The 17,614-nt window shown below is 47.8% G+C and overlaps 1 protein-coding gene across 8 annotated transcripts in view; it reads right to left on the bottom strand.

Moving 5' to 3' along the window:
* CLPTM1L (CLPTM1 like) overlaps positions 1-17,614 on the bottom strand; it is a 116,922-nt gene that overhangs the window by 44,789 nt on the left and 54,519 nt on the right. For 7 of the 8 annotated variants that reach the window (XR_012157395.2, XR_012157394.2, XM_073332453.2 and 4 more), the window contains exons 9-10: positions 14,693-14,796; positions 3,993-4,058 (exon numbers count right to left, since the gene is read on the bottom strand). Coding sequence is in view for 6 of the 8 variants with exons in the window: in XM_073332453.2 (XP_073188554.1) it covers positions 3,993-4,058; positions 14,693-14,796 (170 nt within the window). In the remaining 2 variants the exon portion in view is untranslated. The remainder of the gene's footprint in view (positions 1-3,992; positions 4,059-14,692; positions 14,797-17,614) is intronic. The other variant, XM_073332452.2, reaches the window with a different exon arrangement.

Below are 17,614 nucleotides of genomic sequence, written 5' to 3' on the forward strand. Positions count from 1 at the left end.
CTGCGGACATGCCCCGCTGAGCAGCAGAGGTAGCACCAGGCCTCTCCGGTGGAGTAAAAGACCCGATAGCGGGCTCCCTGGTAGGGGATTAGGAAAGACCCCTCGAGCACCTCTCAGTCACGCGCCCCTGCCGGCGGTAGAAGCTGCACTTGCCGGCAGAATGAAAGGACGTGACGGAGGGTGGGGTCCTTGCAGCCCAACGGGAGAGGGCTGATGACAGAGACAAGTTTCCCCAGAGTGGAGAGAGCGGGTAACAGGGCAACATTGGGTAAGAAGGGAGGAACGGAGGTGAGGACGAGGCGAACGCCCAGGTCTTCTAGCGGCTCTAGGGGGACAAACACCCCCCCCACCGCCAGGCCCCTCTCCACCGCCTCCTGGGCGGCAGCCTCCCAAGCTAAGAAAAAAACGACCTTCCCATACATCTTGGAGGCTGCCACAATAGCCGTGGGTCCTACCACCTTCGCCAACGCCTGCACGTATGTCTCCACGTGGGGCGAGGCGGGCACCAGGAGGCAACGAACACTGTGCCTCCTGGTCAAGGCGGGGAAAGGGCCCCGGCCGCTGGTGATGGTAGCGGAGGCGGGGGGGGGGCGAGATGACGAGGCGGCAGGCAGGGGGGAGCCCGTCACCGCCCGGGCATACGTCCTGGGGGCTGGGGGAGGGACAGTCGCAGAGCTGGTGGAGGGAAAAGCAGGGAGGGGCGCCACGGTTGATGACAAGGCCACAGCGGTGGGGGCAGCCCCTGCCATGGAGGGCTTAGTGGTTTTAGCGGGGCCCTTTCCTTTCATCCCGCCCTGGCCCTTCCGGCCAGCTTGGGGGGGTTTCCTAGAATCTGGGGGGGCGGTGGGCACAGCAGCAGCAGTGATCACCCCGGTGCCTCCTGCTGCCGGTGCCCCAGCGGTGGGTGTGGGGTGTGGCAAGTATCTTAACAACAGTGGTGGGGGGGGATCTTGGGGGTCGGGCGGGGGGGTGGTGGGGGAGGGACAACTGATTTTGTTAAAGGGGCCTCGCCCCTCTCGTTCCCCGCCATTGTGAGCAGGGAGAGATGGGGAGACACCAAAAGGAGGAGGAGGGAGGGGAAAGCAAAGTAACCGCTCCTCCCCGCTGGGCTGCAGGCCGGGGAGGGGGAATACCGAGGGGGTTGGACTGGGGGTGGGGGGAACAAAATCGGGGTCCAGTAATAGGGGCAAGCTGTGGGATAAGCAATCCGGGGGTGGGGGTGCAGACCCACACATGTTTGTCCAAAGAGTCTCGGTTGGTCGGCTGTTATGTCTGGTCCGCAAGGCAAAGTTCAAAGCGAACAGCTGGATCCGAAGAGAGATGGCAGGTTGCCAGCAGGGACGGACGGCGGGGGGGCCGTGACAGTTGTAGTAATGGTGGGGGGGTTAGGGACACCGATGGATCGGGGGGGGGGGGCTCCGCGCCACACCCCCTGTGCCGCCACAAAAGCAAGTAACCACAGTCAAACTCCCCCCCACGAGAGTATAATTCAGAAAATTATTCAGTCTTACGGCCCCCTTCACAATGATTTATAGCTTCCCCGGATTATTTCTCCTGTCTTCTGAAATCTTCTTCTCCAGCTGTGTTGGCTGTGTTCCAAGGCTTCCGGCATGCTGAGAATGAAAGTCCGAGCTGCCAGCAAAACGGCTGGGTCTGGGGGTTTCCACTCCACCCTCTGGACAGCAAAATCGACAATCTTCCCCCCCCCCCTCCTCCGGGGGGCTTAGCTGAGGCAAATAGCTACCCCCGAAAGCAGGTGTGGGGGGGCGGGTGCTGGCGGCAAGCTGAGGGCCGACCAGCATGTAGACGGCAAGAAGAAAAAAAACAAAGAATCAAAACAAAGCAAAAAAAAGCGTCTGGCCCGGTCGGGGGGGGGACTAGGGCAGGTTCAAAAAGTAAGAAAAATCCAGGCCAGGGGGCTTTAGGAAAGAATAGAAAGCAGATAGCTGAGGAGCAAGCAAAGGACGTTCCATTTCCCAACAGGGAAGGTTCCAGAACAATCAGGAACTTTCTGGAAATAATTAAGACAGGCTGATTAAAACACCTGCAGCCAAGACAGCTGCATTCCACAGGGCCCTGGGCTGGAACCCGGAGTAGAGGGCAGGCCCAAGTTCCCCCCAAACCTCCCAACTCCTGGTCAGACACAGGAGGAGTTGACCTGGACTGTGGGTTCATGAAAACGGCCAAACTGAGGGCTGCTGTGAATCTCTGAGGCGAGCAAATTCGCCAATAAGAGCAAGACCCACCAAGGTAGAGAAGGAACTTTGTCACAATACTTATGCGAGAAAGCGTTTTCCTCATATGCACATCTGAAAACCAAATATAGAAACAGACTTGATGCTGAACCAGACCTGAGACTTCATCTTTCTCCAGTGGTTCCGGACTTCCAAGAGCTATGCATAGCAAAGCAAGCTCATCCATCACACTGAGGAAATTTAAACTTAAATCCCTGGAAATATTCATTTTTAGGAGGCGGTTCACGAGATTTCACAATTACACAATTACTAAAGGGGTTCGCGGGCTGCCAAAGTTTGGGAACCACTGAGTTAGTATGATCCAATTTCAGTCTGAGAATCACTTGAGGGATATCGGGGGGGAAGGCATACACAAGGACTGATCCCCAATTCAAATGGAAAGCATCAGTTAATGAGCCTTAGACGGAGACCCGCTTGAGAGCAAAATAGACTGCATTTCTTGTTGTCTTTCACTGAAAGTAAGTCCACTGTCAGAATGCCTCAGTCCTTGAAAATGGACCTCAGCACATCGCTCTTCAGAAATCGCTCATGATTCTGAGAGAAGTTCCTGCTGAGGTCACTGGCCAAGTGATTCTGAGCACCTGGGCAAGTAAGCAGTTGTGTAAATGAGGTTTTCCATGATGCACAATTGCCAAACCTTTACTGCTTGCTGACAAAGCTAGGGAGCGGGCTCCTCCTGGCTTGTTCACATAACACATTGAGGTTGCATTGTCAGTGGGCTCTGCTCTTCTGCTTATGACAACAGTCCTTACTCTCATGGTAGAAGCCCAATGAAGGGTCCCTGACTTTACTGTTTCCCGCTTCTGTATCAGATCTTATGCTAAAAGGTGCACTCTTCTAGAACTCTGGCAGATGTACGGGGGCAGGGTCCAACTGGGACCTCATTGCTTTCTTCCTGAGTTGCTTCTTAAGCCAGAGTTCTTGTGCCTGCAGGGTCCAGGTGGGACTTGGATCACCCCAACTGACAGATACTGCACCTAGTGGAAGCATCACTGACTGAGAAGGATCAGGGACAGGAGACAATTTTTGAAGTCTGGTATCCTAGGCATAATCTAAATCCTATACTAGGGAAGCTGAACGGTTCACTGAGACGGGGATTATACCTGTTACTAAGTATACTTTAAAATTGCGAACACTAAGTACGCTACAGTAAAAATAACTATAAAACTGAAATATTTACAGATTTGAAGACAAAGACGACAGAAAGAAGGGCTCCAGATACTGGAAATTACAAACTAGGCCATGCAGTGGTAAAAAGGAACTGGATAGGCAGTTAGTCCATACCACCCCATTTACCCATGGTGTGTGAGGAGACCAAGGGTGCAGACATAGACCAATTGACACTGCTTGCAAGAATTCTCTGGTCTCAGGCACATGAAGTGCATGCATACCCCATAGTGTTACACACACAGGGACTGGCACTTGAAGAACTCTGTTTTGCAGAAGATGTCTTAATCGTCTCAATTCAGTAGCAAATAACATTTCTATCCTCCAGCAGTAATAATGGAAGACTGATTTGTGGTTTTCTGTAGCTACTTCTGCAACTTTTTAATTGAATCATATTATACAAATGGATGAACACAGCACCATTTGTATACTTCTATACATTTTACATACATCTATACATCTTCATATTTTGTTGATTTGAATTTTATTTTAAAGTAAGCTGTTCACTAACCTCTGAAGGAGCAGAGAGCTCAATAGCTCTAGTCATTATGAAAGAGCAAAGGTACTTACCTGGATTGTTGGCCTCATGCTTCTCCATTTAACTGTCATTTTCAGCGCTTTCTTCACTTTCCAGAGCTGTGGTTCAAGTTACAAAAATACAATGCTTATAGATCAAGAACAACTTATTAATCACAACTAAGGATATCAAAATCTAGTTCCTAGACTTGAAAAAGAGGTTACCTACCTCCTGGAGGTTCTTCGAGATGTGTGGTCCCAATCTGTACTCCATTGTGGGTGTGCATGCGCGCCATGTGTCAGAAGATTTCTGCATCAGTATTCATCGACCCACATGTATGTAGCCACGTGGTCCAAGTGAGGTTACATGAGGCTGTGTGGGGTGACACCCTCTCAGTCACCCTCTTACTGCTGAGCAGTGCGGCACACAGCAGATGGGACAGAGGGCAGGTATTGGAATACAAATAGGGACAACATCTTGAATAACCTTCAGTTACAGATAAGTAACAGCCTCTTCTTCTTCAAGTGATGGTCCCTATATGTATTCCAAATGTGGGTGAGTATCAAGCAGTGATAAGTGCAGAGGCGTGTGCGAGGATGCAAGAGGCATTGCAGTCTGGAAGATAACATGGCCCACAGCTGCATCTGCCGCCCTCTGGCTGATTGCGTAATGGGTAGTGAAGGTATGCACAGAATGCCACGTTGCCACTCAGCAGATGTCATGCCAGAAGACATCTGCCAGGAAGACAGATGTTGCCACCTGTGCCCATGTTGAGTGCACTGTAATTGTGCTGGGCGGCATATACCATACGTGGATGCATGCAGAGACCCACTTGAGATGCGTTGGGAGGGCAGGACTTGGCCCATGGATCTGTCTACAGAGATGTGGGGAGGCATGAATGGTGGAGGTTCTGTCAAGATAGAACGCCAGCACATGGTAGACATCTAAGAAATGCAGGGTCCTGTCTGCAGGAGTGGCGTGCGGCTTAGGACAGAAGACCGGAAGGTGAATCGACAGGTTGAGGTGAAACTCCAAGACTACCTTCAGGAGGAATCTGGGGTGGAGGCGCAAGGAAACCTTGTCTTTATGGAAAACTGTATTGGGGGTTGGGGGGAGGAGATTGCCCATCATGGCCACCAGTTTGCTGTTCTGCCGAGCGGAAGTGATAGCCACGAGGAAGATGACTTCCATGGAGAGGTGGAAGAGGGAGGATGTGGCCAGAGGCTTGAACGGGGTCAGGTGAGGGTGGAGAGGACAAGATTGAGGTCGGGGGGGGGGGGGGCGGCTTGCACACTGGCAGGAAGCTGTTAAGCAGAAGAAGCGGGTGGTGGTGGAGTGTGTAAAGACCGAGTGGCCGTCCACAGGGGTGAGAAAGGCTCTCAATGCTGTCAGGTGCACCCGGACAGAGCTGAAGTTAATGACTGAGGTCTTAAGTTCTAGGAGGTATTCCAGGATGCTAGGGATGGAGATGGCCTCGAGGGGGAAGTGGTGGCGCTGAGCCCAGGAGGTGAAACATTTCCATTTTGCGATATAGCAAACTCTTGTGGGGGTCCGCCTACTGCGTGTAAGGATGTGCTGCACCAGCGGCAAACAAGCATTGTCTACACAGGAGCCCAAACCAAAAACCAGGCCATGAGGCAAAGGGAGCCAGGACTGGGATGGCAGAATCTGCCTTGGTCCTGAGTGAGGTGGTCTGGGATTGTGTGGCGATGGAGAGGGGGCAGGCACAGAGCCTGAGGAGGTCCACAAACAAAAACTGGCAGGACTAGAATGGGATTATCAGTATGACTGTGGCCTGGTCCTGGTAGATGTTGCAGAGGATCTGGGGAAGGAGAGGAATGGGGGAAAGGTGTAACGAGGTTCTCCCTGCCAGAGCACGAGAGCATCGCCTTGAGAGTCGAGCCCCTGGGCTCCCTGGGAGCAGTAAAGAGGGAACTTGTGATTGTCTCGTGTAGTGAAAAGGTCCCAGTGAGAGGTGCCTCAGGTATGGCAGATGGAACGGAGAGTGGGGTTGTGGAGCGCCCACTCATGATTGAGGTACCAGGTCCTGCTAAACCCATCGGCCAGGGAGTTTTGTGCCCCCGAGAGGTGCGCCACGGAGACACTGGTTCCAGAGGTGGATGGACTCCGAGCAAAACGACAGGACTTGTTGCCCATCTGTTGATGTAGGTGACCTCTGTCGTGTTGTCGGAGAGGAGCTGAACATAACGGGCACGGATGAGCGGCAGGAATGCATGGCAGGCCAAGTGCACCGCCCTCAGCTCCAGGACGTTTATGAGCATGCGGGTCTTGGACTGTGTCCGAACCCCCTGGGTGATGCGCTGGTGCAGATGAATGCCCCAACCAGAGAGGGAGGCGCCTGTCGTCAGAGTGGCAGTCGGAACAGGGGTGGAGAAGGGGATGCCAATAAGCACATCAGAAGGGTCGGTCCACCAGGTGAGGGAGGCCAGAACCAACTGTAGGACGATCATTGTGTATTGGGGTGATCCCACTGGGGTCTGAAGAACAGGAGCCACAGCTGTAAACAGCGCATATGCAAGTGGGAATGCAGTGTCACATAGGTGCAGGCCACCATGTGCCTGAAAAGGCACAGCCAACAACGTACTGTGGTGCATGGGTTGCGGTGTAAGTGGCTATGACAGTGGTGACAAAGGAATGTGCCATTATGGAATCCTGATGCGTCGTGATGAAATTGATAGTCTGTCTCGTTGATACAGACACCAAGAGTGGTAAGGAGAGAGCGGAGAGTGTGAACTGCGGACATAATCATGGCATGAAAGGGTGTGACCAGGAGCCAGTCATCCAGGTAAGGATACATGGAGTACACCAGACGTCTCATCGGGGCTGCCACGACCACAAATACCTTTGTGAAAACCTGTGGGGCCATTATGATGCCAAAGGGGAGAACTTGGAACAGGTAATGGTGGTAGCCTATGTGAAAGCGGAGAAGTTTGTGATGTACTGAACGGATGTCGATGTGAAAGTATGCACCCTTCATGTCGAAAGCTGTAAACCACGCTCCCTGGGCAAGGAAGGGGATAATCACTGAGAGTGTCACCATCTTGAACTTGGTCCTCCTGATCAAGGTGTTGAGAACATGGAAATTGAGTATGGGGCAGAGCTTGCCATCCTTCTTAGGGATGAGCAAGTATGGAGGAGTAGAATCCCCAGGTGATGAAGGGGCTGGGCACCGGTTCTATGGTGCCCCTCGCAAGTAGGGTGTCTGCCTTGTGCTGTAGGAGGTTGCGATGGGAGAGACCCCCAGCAGGCATTCGGGGAGGTCCCTGATGCGGGGGAAAAGAGAGAAATTCTAGAGTAACTGTGCTGGACAATCTCTAGTACCCAACGATCTGTAACACTCCTACCCCAGTTGTGGGTAACCACGGCAAGACGGACCCCAAAGAAGACAAGGGGAGTTGGGCACGGTGGTGGGGGGAGGGTTTGCAGCTCTCAACTTGCGCATCAAAACTGGACCTTGGGTTGGTGTCTGGGCAGGATGGAAGAGGTCACCATGGAGAGACCCGAGGTCGCTGGTACCACTGACACTTCCTCGGGGGTTCCTGATTTCGAAGATAGGAGGACTGATAAGTCACATATGAACTGGGGCAGAAGGGTTGGCACTGCTGTTTATGACGGGGTACCGGGGTATACATACCGAGGGACTGAAGTGTTACCCTTGAGTCCTTCAGAGAGCGAAGGGACTAGTCTGTCTTTGCCAAGAACAGCTCGTCCTCATTGAAGGGGAGGTCCTGGATGATGTTCTGGACCTCTCAGGGGAAAAAGGAGGACTGCAGCCACGAGTCTTGACATAATGATCCCAGTTGCGAGAGAGCGAGAGTACGTACCTGCAGCATCCATGGCCACTTCGAGGCTCAACTTAGCTGTCGGCAGCCTTCTTCCAGAAGGGCATGGAAGTGTTGTTGCTTGTCCTGTGGCAGGTCGTCCAGGAACGCTACAAGCTCGGCGTAATTGTGGAAATCATACTTTGCCAGCAGAGCCTGGTAGTTGGCAATACAAAATTGCAATGCTGCCGAGTAGACCTTCCTGCCCCAAAGGTCCAGGCACTTGCCCACCCGCTCTGGAGTGTGGATTTATGGGTGTGCTGGCAGACGCATTCTGTCACTGCATGCACCACAACAGAATTGGGAGCTGGGTGGGAAAATAGGAAATCTGCCCTCTTAGCTAGGACAAAGTACCAGTGTACTGTCCATTTCAGTGTGGGGGCTCAGGAAGCTGGCGTGTGCCAGACAGCTCTCACAGGTTGCAGGATAGCCTTGTGAACAGGCAGTGCCACCCGAATGGCCCTCGTCGTTGCAGGATGTCCACCAATTGATGGTGCTGATCCTGCAACCTCCTCCAGGGGTACACCCAGGTCCACAGCTTCTGTTTGTCAGGAGGCAAGAGCATGAGTGGTATAAGCCTTTGGGAGTGGTGGAGCAGTCAGTACTGGTGGGCCGGAATGCATAGGCTTAAAGCACCCCTCCTGGAGCCGTAGCAGTGCCTCTGCTGGAGCGGGAGGTTCGTGTGCAGTGAGCAGAGGAGAATGAGGGTATGGCAGTTAGAGATGTGCTGACTGGAGAAGGGGCTCACATTGTCCCAAGGTCTGGGAAATGTCCCTGTGAGAAGTCAAAGAGCGAGGTGGTGTGTGCAGCAGTGAACAGACTGATGGATGCTGAGATGCAGAGGGGACAGGTGGTGTGCACCCTAGGGACAGTTCCAGTCAGGTAGCTGCTATGGCAGGTGGTGGGGCCATCAGGTCCTCCTTTCTTCACCTTACCCTCAGAAAAAGAAAGCTTAGCTCAACCGACCTGGGGCAGTTTAGGGAGGGAGCGCTGTGCTTGGAGGCAGCTTGCAAAGGGGACCTGCTCCAATGCCCATGCAAGTACTTCTGGCTCTCAAGCTTGGGCTTATCCTAGACTGCTGGTACTGCCGGACCTGGGGCATGGGACGTGCTAGGAGGAGCACTCACCACCAGTGAAGGGCGCTGCACCGATGGTTCCGCCACTCTGGGGTTGGACGGAGCAGGCAGCTGGAACGCATCCTCCATAAAAAATTTGTGGAGGCAAAGTTGGCACGCTTTAGGAGTCTGCAGATGGAAGGAGAGACAGATCTCGCAGCAAGATGAGTCTCCCCAAGACAGCAGAGACAGCATTGGTGCTCGTCGCTCACTGAGAACGAAAGGGGGCATGATGCATAGTTTTTGTACCCTGGAACATGGGGCATAGTCCCTGGGGAAGGAAACAGAAATCTGACTACACTACATTCAGAACTACGCACAGCGAAGTAAAGAGAAAAACAAAAGAAGACTAGCTACAAATGAAAGAAAGGGCTTTGTTACCCAAAACTACAATCGCAGAAGAGGGAAGAGGGATTCTGACTTCAACCATTCGATGGTACGAGGAAACTGAGAGGGCGTCACTCCGCACAGCCTCATATAACTTTGCCTGACCCTGTGGCTACGGACATTGCTCATGCAGGTTAATGGACACTGCTACAGAAATTTTCTGGCTCCGACACAGAGCACGCATGCACACCCACGTTTGGAATACATATAGTTTGGCATGGCCAAACTTACTGACCATCTGAGACGCATAAGACAATCTTCATAAGTTCGAGAGTCAGGGTGCACCTGCTAGGGCTTGGGCCTTCAGCCTCACACGAGGTGCCTGCCAGGACTCAGATCTTCAGCCCCACGGTAGGCACCTGCTAGGTCTCGGGCCTTCAGCCCTGCTCCTGCTGAAGCTCCAGCAGGTGCACCCGACAGGCCTGAAGCCCTGAGCCCAGGTAGGCATGCCCCACAGGGCTGAAACCCCTGAGACGGCCCTCCCCACTGGGCAGAAAGTCTGGAGGTGACACGTGGCAGGGGCACATCGGTTGGCCCCCGCCCAGATTTTTCCCAGGGTTTGTTGGCCCTGCTCAGTCACATGGTGCCACCAGGCCCCCTCCCTGCATGGCAGTTGCTGGAGCCGGCAAGCTTGGAGCTGCGGCCGTGGGGAGAGACAATGAAAAAGAGCAAGGAGCTGCAAGGAGAGCTACTCCTTTTGCTGCTGCTTCTCCCCACAGAGCTAAAGCAGCAGCCCCTCCCTGCAGCTCCCAGGTCTTTGTTGTTGCCTCTCCATAAGGAGCTACCACCTGGGAGTTCAAGGGAGAGGCCACTGAGGGTAAGGGGGGGTGTGTGCCTGGAGGGCATGATTCAAGCTGTTGGGGGGAGCAAACCTGTAAATTGTGCCCCCCACTCTCAGCAGGCACCAGTCATTTCTGGCAGAAGCCTCTAGCTCCACCACAGGCTAGGAGGTGGAGAAGCCACCCCCCGCCACAGGCTGGGAGGTGGAAAAGCCACACACTCTTCCCTCCCCCACAGACTGGTAGGTGGAGAATGTGAGCTACTTTAACTGTGGAAGAGCCACAGTTTGGCCACCCTTGACATATGGAGAGCATCACTTGAAGAACAGTACCTTACTCCTTCAGTAGTCCCACTAAAGTCAATGAATTAACTGAATTCATTGGATCAATGAATAAAGGTTAATAAAGGTATCAGCATTTAACTGAAAAGTACAAATAAACCCCCCGGCACTCATCGCCTGTTTACTGTAGCTTTCAAGGTAATAAAAACCTCAGCTAAGGATTTTAAATAAGTATTGTGAAAGCCGTTCCTTAATTTGGATTGCATGGTACAATAGACTTAAAAATGGGTCATAAATTATGGTGTTCATAAGTAGTGCCCTAACATTATGAAACTTCACACAGTCTAACTTTTTATGCCTTCTGAATTTTCTTTGTAGTTTTTGTTTAGTTTTTCTTCATACATTTTTAAACAGGAGGTCTGAAAGTCAGTTCTGGCAGTCCTACTTTTCATACTGACTAATTTCTTAAAATTGAATATTTACACAAATATCAGTAGAAAATTGGATCCTGAGACATAACTAGAGCTAGCCAAGACGCAGTTTCTATCCTGTGAACATATTTGAGTTTTTACAGTTTTGTTTGTTCTGAATAGGGTAAAAAGTCGAACTCTAAATTTTTGCTGGACTGAAATTTTGAAATATAGTCCCTGGAATTCCTGGCTCCCTGTATGGCAGGCTCTCTTGGACTTCATCTCTGTTTGCCAGCCAGGCAGGCTGGCAAACCCACCGTATACAGTGTGCCTTGTTTGTTGAATGTTTTAACAAAATCAACACAGACAGAAAGCTGTTCAGTCAGAAAATTTTGACAAGCTCTAGTGAGAGCAAATGACAGTCAGGACCCAATAATAAATTTCTTAAAGGACCCATTTTTAAACTAATTACTGGGTTTACTTGAACATTCTCAGAAAGTTAGTTCAGAACTCCAAGAGTAAATGTGGTAATTTTGGAAAACACAGACACATCCATATAATGAAGTTAAACCTTTAACAATTAAACAGATGAACCATGAGCTCCTCCCTAGTTAATGTTTGTTAGAATCCTAACCTGTGTGTGTGTTTTTTGCAACCTTAAGGGACTCCAAATCAAAAGTCACATTTGAAATCTTGTACTTCTAATTAGAAATAATACTCCAAGATTACAGGAACTGCAAAACTGGTAAAAAAAAAAATTTCTACTTTGTTTATTTTGTGTATTTTACAGCACTTTTTATATGTACAGTTTTACTGTTTACCCTCTATGATTAGAGTTCCTTGAAGAGAACAAGTTAAACAGAAATTATTCAGGATAAGTTATTTAACGTGTATTCTATCTAAACTGGAATTGTTCTAAATTAGTTCACTTAAATTTAAGCTGACAGTGACTATTTTTACATATAGAAAGATACACACAAGTACATACACACAGTGAGCACATGTGTATGTGTGTATATCTCTATATATAAAAATAGATCATGGGAGACTTTAACTTTCCAGATATAGACTGGAGGACGAGTGCTAGTAATAATAATAGGGCTCAGATTTTCCTAGATGTGATAGCTGATGGATTCCTTCATCAAGTAGTTGCTGAACTCACTAGAGGGGATGCCATTTTAGATTTAGTTTTTGGTGAGTAGTGAGGACCTCATAGAAGAAATAGTTGTACGGGATAATCTTGGCTCAAGTGATCATGAGCTAATTCAGTTCAAACTGAACAGAAGGATTAACAAAAATAAATCTGCAGCTAGGGTTTTTGATTTCAAAAGGGCTGACTTTCAAAAATTAAGGAAATTAGTTAGGGAAGTGGATTGGACTGAAGAATTTATGGATCTAAAGGTAGAGAAGGCCTGGGATTATTTTAAATCAAAACTGCAGAAGCTATCAGAAGCCTGCATCCCAAGAAAGGGGAAAAAAATCATAGGCAGGAGTTGTAGACCAAGCTGGATGAGCAAGCATCTCAGAGAAGTGATTAAGAAAAAGCAGAAAGCATACAGAGAGTGGAAGATGGGAGGGATCAGCAAGGAAAGCTACCTTATTGAGGTCAGAACATGTACGGATAAAGTGAGACAGGCTAAAAGTCAAGTAGAGTTGGACCTTGCAAAGGGAATTAAAACCAATAGTAAAAGGTTCTATAGCCATATAAATAAGAAGAAAACAAAGAAAGAGGAAGTGGGACCACTAAACACTGAGGATGGAGTGGAGGTCAAGGATAATCTAGGCATGGCCCAATATTTAAACAAATACTTTGCCTCGGTCTTTAATAAGGCTAAAGAGGCTCTTAGGGATAATGGTAGCATGACAAATGGGACTGAGGATATGGAGGTAGAAATTACCATATCTGAGGTAGAAGCAAAACTCAAACAGCTTAATGGGATTAAAATCGGGGGGCCCAGATAATCTTCATCCAAGAATATTAAAGGAATTGGCACATGAAATTGCAAGCCCATTAGCAAGAATTTTTAATGAATCTGTAAACTCAGGGGTTGTACTGTATGATTGGAAAATTGCTAACATAGTTCCTATTTTTAAGAAAGGGAAAAAAAGTGATCCGGGTAACTATAGGCCTGTTAGTTTGACATCTGTAGTATGCAAGGTCTTAGAAAAGATTTTGAAGGAGAAGGTAGTTAAGGACATTGAAGTCAATGGTAAATGGGACAAAATACAACATGGTTTTACAAAAGGTAGATCGTGCCAAACCAACCTGACCTCCTTCTTTGAAAAAGACAAAGGAAACGCAGTGGATCTAATTTACCTGGATTTTAGTAAGGCGTTTGATACCGTGCCACGTGGGGAATTATTCGTTAAATTGGAAAAGATGGGGATCAATAGGAAAATTGAAAGGTGGATAAGGAATTGGTTAAAGGAGAGACTACAATGGGTCATACTGAAAGGTGAACTGTTAGGCTGGAGGGAGGTGACCAGTGGAATTCCTCAAGGATCGGTTTTGGGACCAATCTTATTTAATCTTTGTTATTACTGACCTCGGCACAAAAAGTGGGAGTGTGCTAATAAAGTTTGTGGATGATACAAAGCTGGGAGGTATTGCCAATTTAGAGAAGGACAGGGATATCATACAGGAGGATCTGGATGACCTTGCAAACTGGAGTAATAGTAATAGGATGAAATTTAATAGTGAGAAGTGTAAGGTCATGCATTTAGGGATTAATAACAAGAATTTTAGTTATAAGCTGGGGACGCAGCAATTAGAAGTAACGGAGGAGGAGAAGGACCTTGGAGTATTGGTTGATCATAGGATGACTATGAGCTGCCAATGTGATATGGCTGTGAAAAAAGCTAATGCGGTCTTGGGATGCATCAGGAGAGGTATTTCCAGTAGGGATAAGGAGGTTTTAGTACCGTTATACAAGGCACTGGTGAGACCTCACCTGGAATATTGTGTGCAGTTCTGGTCTCCCATGTTTAAGAAGGATGAATTCAAACTGGAACAGGTACAGAGAAGGGCTCCTAGGATGATCCGAGGAATGGAAAACTTGTCTTATGAAAGGCGACTCAAGGAGCTTGGCTTGTTTAGCCTAACTAAAAGAAGGTTATGGGGAGATATGATTGCTCTCTATAAATATATCAGAGGGATAAATACCGGAGAGGGAGAGGAATTATTTAAGCTCAATACCAATGTGGACACAAGAACAAATGGATATAAACTGGCCACCAGGAAGTTTAGACTTGAAATTAGACAAGGTTTCTAACCATCAGAGCAGTGAAATTTTGGAATAGCCTTCCAAGGGAAGCAGTGGGGGCAAAAGATCTATCTGGCTTTAAGATTAAACTCAATAAGTTTATGGAGGAGATGGTATGATGGGATAACATGGTTTTGGTAATTAAATATTCATGTAAATAGGCCCAATGGCCTGTGATGGGATATTAGATGGGGTGGGATCTGAGTTACCCAGGAAAGAATTTTTCTGTAGTATCTGGCTGGTGAATCTTGCCCATATGCTCAGGGTTTAGCTGATTGCCATATTTGGGTTTGGGAAGGAATTTTCCTCCAGGGCAGATTGAAAGAAGCCTTGGAGGTTTTTCGCCTTCCTCTGTAGCATAGGGCACTGGTCACTTGCTGGAGGATTCTCTGCTCCTTGAAATCTTTAAACCACGATTTGAGGACTTCAATAGCTCAGACATAGGTGAGAGGTTTTTCGCAGGAGTGGGTGGGTAAAATTCTGTGGCCTGCGTTGTGCAGGATGTCAGACTAGATGATCATAATGATCCCTTCTGACCTTAGTATCTATGAATCTATATATAAATAAAATGAACAGTTTAACATCATCCCCATAGTACTGTAGATGTAAATAGCAGCAAGGTCAGCAATAAACCTATATTCAGACATAAGCAGAGTTCAGAGCTTTATGAACTCACCTCAATCACTGCACCAACACCTGCTGGAATTAGCACCAATAAGCTTGTTTGTTCATCCAAAAGGAAAAGAAATATTACCACGGTACTGAAGCATCGCCAAAGCACTGGATAAGAAAACAGAAATGAGTGTTAGTATAATTTAGAGATTAAAGGAATAAGTGATACTTGGTGAAAGAATGTTACAGTTAAACTATTGTAAGATAAAGATAGGAAGAAGAATGACAACAAGCTATAGGAGCTGCTTCCCCAGATAAAGCTTCTTGTGAGACTACAGAAGATTATAGGAGAAGTGATGTGACAATAGAATTATGATTTTAAATAGCAAGAATTTGTTGAGAACTAACAACCTGATCAGTGGGATTCAGAGTAAACAAAGTAGAAAAAAAAAAAAAAAAAAGCATAAGGAGTGAAATATTCTTGAATCAAAAACTTGTAATAAGAAAATTATTTCCATAATGGAATATTGGTATCAGCAGTACTTTAAGATAGTATTAAATATATGGTTGTGATTCTTGTTAAGAAGAAAACCTCAGACAATAAAACTTTCTAGCAAATGAACATTTCAAAATTTAGCCTGTGAAAACTGCCATGAAATCCTTGAACAAAATGCATTTGATGGTATTTGATAAAATAAGACACTTAGCATGTTTGTAATTTCTCAGGTTCTGTTAAACTTTGCAATTATATATAGCACCATTTCCTGCCCGATGATTTTTATATTAGAGAAGAGGGGAAAGGCATACGGAAAAGAACTGGACACTAAATAAAAATGCTAAGCAAACAGATGAGTGTTTTTCAAGAACATTTGAGTGCCAAATAATAAGTGCAGTACCATTTAAATGCTAAACACAGCACAGACATTCCTTCTTTCCTCCTGGGAAAAGAAATTTTTCCAAGAGGATTCTCATGTCTTCCGGTTCTAATTTCCTTCAAATAGTGTAACTGTAAGTAGTATTTAAAACGTACATCTTTAAATGCCCAACCATTCTGTCTAACTACAGAGATGCTGGAACAGAGAAGACACTTTGAAAACTGCATTACTTTAGTACCAAGAAACCAAAACTATGCAGTGTCACTCAGAATCCTTCCACTTTGGTTTTACGCACGTATACAGGTAGCAGCTAGCAAATATTCTCACGTTAACCTGCAACTCTAATCCTTGAAATTCATTAGTGTGACGTTGCACCCCATAATTCTTTATAGAAATATGCTTATGAGTGTAAATATGACATAACTGGAATATGTTTTATGCTACTGTGGTGGGGCAGTGCCCCATTCCCTGAGAAGAAGGGCTGAACCAGGCCAGAGAGGCTGCGCAGACCCGCAGCAGCCAAGCAGAGAAGGCCCGGGGAGAGCCAATCAGGGCAGGGGAAGAGGTAGCCAATTAGGCCCAGCCTAAGCCCTATATAAAGGCTGTCTAGCAAAGGGCAGGGTAGTCTCTCCCTGGTGGTCAAGGGAGCAGGACTGGCTCCTGAGCTGAACGGTAGCACCTTGGACAGAGCAGTGCTAGGGAAGGGCAGAAGGAGCTGGGGAGCTCTGGCCAAGGAAAACCCCAGGCTGCAGGCCTAGCTACCAAGGGCCAGGCAGGTGCATAGGGCTGAAGGGGAAGCATGGCCTGATCCAGGCTGCGGCTGGCCTCTGCGACAAAGGGACTAGACTCTGAGGCTGCAGCCGGCCACTACATCAGGTGCAGATGGTGGACTGCTGATAACACCAAATCCCCAGAAGGTGGTGATACCAGAGCAGTGGGCACTGCTGGAGGGCAGTGTCCTGAAGAGGACGCTATGAGCTGGGAGCAAAGCAGGTCAAGATGCCAACCGAGGGTGAGAGACGGACGGGACACCACTGGGAGAGAGTGCTCTGCATGAACTGAGCTAATTCCTGGACTGAACAGTAGGAGGTGCTGCGGTGGTGAGATATGCCATATAATATATCTTTGCAAAGGTTATGTTCTTCTACATGTATTCATCCTAGTCATATGCATGTATCATTTTTATATCTGAAGTTGAGGGTTGGCTCTATGCTTGTATTTAAAGTGTTTGCTGTAGGAAACACCTAAGGCAAATCTGGTCAACATAGTGTAAAGGGGTTATTCAAGTAATTGGGAGTACTTGGCTAACGATGGACTTTGATAGATGCCAATCCACATCTCTGCTTTCCTGGGAACATTCAAACTAGCATGTGGACAATGGTGTTGGCCTGTAAAAAAAAAAAAAAAAAAAAAAAAAGCATGCATGGACATGTGACTTGCCCATGTGACTCCAAAACTCCATCTTCTAGACTATTTCCAGTGGTAGAAGAGGACAGGACAAGGAGTAATGGTTTCAAGTTGCAGTGGGGGAGGTTTAGGTTGGACATTAGGAAAAACTTTTTCACTAGGAGGGTGGTGAAACACTGGAATGTGTTACCTAGGGAGGTGGTGGAATCTCCTTCCTTAGAAGTTTTTAAAGTCAGGCTTGACAAAGCCCTGGCTGGGGTGATTTAATTGGAGATTGGTCCTGCTTTGAGCAGGGGGTTGGACTAGATGACCTCCTGAGGTCCCTTCCAACCCTGATATTCTATGTAATTCTACCCAGGAGGAGAGAGGGCTTTCCACCCACGAGAGAGACTATAGAAGCCTCTTGGAAACCTCCCCATTTTGTCCTCAGCTGGCTCAAGAGAGAGCCTCTCCACCCCAAAGGATGCTTGAAAGAAACTGGAACAAAGGACAGTAACTACAGGGGTGTGAGTGATTGCTGGACCCAGACTAGAGGAAAGGTAGTCTGTCAAAGAAGCTTATTTGAACATCTGAGGGTGAGATTTACCTACATTTAGTTTCCTGCTGCATTAGGCTTAGACTTGCATGTTTTATTTTATTTTGTTTGGTAATTTACTTTTTCTATCTGTTATTACTTGGAACCACTTAAATCCAACTTTTTGTAT

This window comes from Lepidochelys kempii, chromosome 2, assembly GCF_965140285.1.
Source record: "Lepidochelys kempii isolate rLepKem1 chromosome 2, rLepKem1.hap1, whole genome shotgun sequence".
In the NCBI taxonomy this organism is placed as follows: Eukaryota; Metazoa; Chordata; order Testudines; family Cheloniidae; genus Lepidochelys; species Lepidochelys kempii.